General features: G+C 33.8%; 1 protein-coding gene across 1 annotated transcript; it reads right to left on the reverse strand.

The window, feature by feature from the left end:
* LOC105160141 (2-hydroxyisoflavanone dehydratase-like) lies at positions 1,986 to 3,254 on the reverse strand. Its single transcript, XM_011077405.2, has one exon. It carries the CDS (start codon positions 3,172 to 3,174, stop codon positions 2,218 to 2,220), a length of 957 nt encoding a protein of 318 aa, XP_011075707.1. The 5' UTR covers positions 3,175 to 3,254; the 3' UTR covers positions 1,986 to 2,217.

The following is a 4,332-nucleotide window of genomic DNA, read 5'->3' on the forward strand; positions in this document are numbered from 1 at the left end:
ATATAACTATCATCATATATTGTTGAACAACATGGGTTAATCTGGCCATCAAAATTCAGATCAGACCGCTGGATATGATAGAACTTACAAAAAAATTCATTTGGTAAAGTTTTAGACTTATTGGATATACAGATGTCGAGATATCATACTCGAAACATAAGAGTAATCATTCAAGAAGGTGTATCGTTGAATCAGACTATGTGATTTTAAATCATACCGTCCGATATGATCTAATGGACATAGTCTTGTATATACTTAAATTTCGTATGAATCAGGTGCCCGAATTTTAAGATCTCCTAATTATTAATTAAACTTTTTAATCTCATTATATATAAAATAAAATAATAATTAGAATTATTCAACTATCATCATCATCATTATTATTATTGTTGTTGTTATTATTATTATTATTATTAATTTTAGATTAATTCATAGGAATTACTAAATTTTGACATAAATTTATAAATAATGAAAAATTATAAATGAATTACTTTTCATTTTAAGAAAAATATAACGTAATACAAATATATATTAAAATATAACATAAAGTTTATATATGTCATATTAAATAATAATTTTAATTATAAAAAAATATAATTTACTAAGTTGTTGATTGAATTTATTTTTATATAAAGATTAAATTTTGACATAAAAGTACCATAATTTATTATTATCCAAATATGATATTGACTAATAATTATAATATATAGTCAATTTTGATTATAAAATTTATCAAATATTAAATATAAAATAATATATATAAAAAATTCAAAAATAAAAATATATATAAAAAAATAAAAAAAATTAATAAAAAGTTTACTTTTAGATTTATTGTTATAATTATACAAATATATATATTATCATGTCATATAATTACAACTTAATTATTATACATAAATAAAAAAATTCTTATTTTTGTGTTATAATCCTATATAGACCATCAGAGACGGAAATTTCCGTGGCTAAATTAAAGAAAAAATTAGCTACGGAAACAGAGACGGAAATAACCAATTCTCAGCCATCTCGATTTTTAAGCAATAATTTAACAGTATCAGAGACGGAATAGAGACGAAATTTCACGAAATTATAAATCCGTCTCTAAAATAAAAGTTACTAATAATTTATTATAAATAAGAGTTCTGTCTCTAAATCCGTCTCTAATAAAGACGAATTTTATTCCGTCTCTAAATTTTGATCTCTGCTACCGTGTTTTCTTGTAGTGATATAGGATTAAATGTAATTTTGCTCCTCTAACTTATTCGCCGGAAAATCAATCCATTTTTGCCCTAGTTTCACTGCCACCTTCTTTCTAAAAATCTGCCACCATCACTATAAATTACCGAGAGCCACATATACCGTTCGACTCTCAAGCTCAAGACGAACAAAATTCCTCAATCAATTTTAGGTTTCCATCACCACAAAGACTGGGCTTTCACCTTCACCGTCGCAACCTCTTCGCGTTAATTCCCCGCGGTCCGTATGAACGACGATCGTGGACCACCACAGTTCGACTCGCCTCTTCCTTGTGAGTCTAACGAGACAAGTCCCAGCCATTTTCATCAACGTGGTGCGAAGATCCAAGGATTTTAAGTTCACGGCCACCTTTTCCGGTGGACTGGATATTTTTTCGAGGAAAAAAGTCCCAAAATTAAGCAATTAAAATACATAGAGGACCAAATCCAAACTCTAACAAGTTAGAGGACTAAAATGGAATTTGACTATAATTAGAGGACCAAAATTGCATTTAATCCTATATATATATATATGTTACAATAGGTTTGGATATTACTCCTAATCTTGCACGTAACGTTATCTACATCAAACACTACCATACATTGTTGACTGGCAGGTCATAATTTATACATCAAAAAGATGAAAACATGATTCGAGCCAAAATAATGGGAGAAACTGAGTATGGGACGAATACAAAAAAAGTATTGAAATAGATATATAAAATTAAGTACAGGATGATTTTCAAAATGAAGTAAACGATAAATAATAGCTTGTAGCATAACTCAAACGTGACACGAATAGTCTAACATATAATTTTATTATTATATATTATAACATGGAGCAATGATATTAACATAATATAACTTTTAGATTTAATTTTATATTCATCACTTAATATTCATGCGCCTCGTACTGCATTTATTTCAAACCCTAGTAATACTCAAGCAACAAGCGATATGCCAAGGAAACAAACACTCATAAATTTCACTGTGAGATGAACGAAGCCAAACGCTTGATGAGATTCTTCGCCTTCTCAGTTTCAGGATCAAGTATATGAAAGCAATGACCCTCTCCTTCAACCACCACCACCTCCACGTCACCTTTCCACCCACTGCTCTTGACTTCCTCTGCGTAAGCTAAACCCCTCGACGTAAAGTCATCCTTCTCTGCCAACTTAACTATAATCTTGGAGCATCCCAAGCGGGATAAGCTCGGAGCTCCATCGGCCAGTGGATTAATGGACGGGTTATCAATCCCACCAGGAGCAGACGGGTATACGAATAACGACAGCCTGTAAGCTATATGCTGCTCCATATCTTCTGTTGGTTCGTCTCCAATGGGATTAGAGCCCCAGAAGTGGGGATATGAAAGAACTGCACCCAGGATTTTCACGTTTCCGGGTAAAGACTCTGACCCGGCATGCATAGCGATGTTGTGGGTGACATTCCCGCCGGCGCTGTCGCCGCCGATGAAAACCCGGTTAAAATCGGCGTGGTTGGTGATCCACTGATCTTTCTCGAAATGGGTATGGTCAAGAACGTGGGAACAAACCCATTTGAGGGCGTCCCAAGAATCTTCGTACGCCGCAGGGAGGAGGTACTCGGGAGCGAGGCGATACTCGACGGAGACAACCAGAGCCCCGGATTTGGAGGACAGAAGGTTCATGTAGCGGTGGTATTGGCAAGAGAAGGCGGAATCGACGCAGAATCCGCCGCCATGGTAGTAGACTAAGATGGGGAGCTTTTGCGTGGGGTTGCTGAGTTTCGGGAGGTAGAGTCTGGCGGACACATTGGGCGTTATGGTGGTATCTTTAGAGGCGACGCCGGTGGTAGGGTCTTCCGGCGACGGAGGAACGTGTGGCGTGCCGAGGAGGCGCTCTGTGTAGACCTTGATGAAGGGAGAGAGGTCGGTGAGGACCTCTATTTTGGTTGGCGAAACCATGGCAGTGTATGCTTGACAGAGAAAGGAGTGTGCTGTTAGTGGTGGAGGCGAGAAATTCACATATGATGTGAATGAACTGTGGGTAATTTATAGGAGAAAGGAGGGATGAGGTGGGAAATGAAGCACTTGTCTCCAAATTCAATTAGTTGGATAAAGAAGACAATGATTGGAAAAAACAAAGCACTTAGCCATTATTTATTAATTTATTAACTTATATCCAAAGTTATTCCCAACCTAACTTATAATCTATGTTTAGTCTTTGCCTTTTATTTGTGACATTTTAATGAATTTAGCCATAGAGGTGGTATACTATAATTTATAATTCAATTGATTTTAATAATTAGAGGAGTAGGGTTATTTGGAGTTTTCTAACTCATCAAAGGTAGTCTACATGGAGTTCTTAAAATTAGGATTTTGCTGGCCCCCATCCTCTCCCAAGCATGTAAGCCATAATTAAAGTGCAACTTATCCTTCACAAAAAAAATTATTCCTAATGTGACACTTCTTACAACATCGTTTTTTATGTACTTCGTAATAGTTCTTGTCACTGTTTTTATAAGTGCTTGATATTTGAAAAAGTATCTGTTACAAAAATAGCCAGATGTTATAAAAACCATAACTAATTAGTAACGACCTACAAATTGTAACGATTTTAGGCACACACCAATTTTATAGAAGATTTTATAACGGTTTTGACAGTTACAAAAGATTTCTTTTTTATTATCCTCTTAATGACGTCAACACGTCTTATCTATTACACATTTGTTACAAAAGCCGTGTGTGTGTGACCGTTCAAAAAAAATCGTTATAAATCCCGCCTTTTTTTTATAATGATTGTTTTCACTGGGTAATAACATGTATGTATATTGCACATTTGATTGATTTGTAATAATGCAAGCTAATTGACAACACTGTATAAGAAAACATAAAATAAGGAAGATAATAATATTTGGAATAAAGATGATATATACAGAAAATAATGTCAAATTTTTTGTATTATATATGACTTAACCAAAACGAGACCAAACTATTTTTGTTGCATCAACTTTAATTAGTTTATGTTAATAACAGAGCTTTAATTAGTTTATATGATTGTATTCACGTTATGGCTTTTATTTTAAGGGGAAAAGAAAATCTTGGTATGAAAAAATTTGTTCG

This window comes from Sesamum indicum, linkage group LG4 (assembly GCF_000512975.1).
Source record: "Sesamum indicum cultivar Zhongzhi No. 13 linkage group LG4, S_indicum_v1.0, whole genome shotgun sequence".
Taxonomy (NCBI): Eukaryota; Viridiplantae; Streptophyta; class Magnoliopsida; order Lamiales; family Pedaliaceae; genus Sesamum; species Sesamum indicum.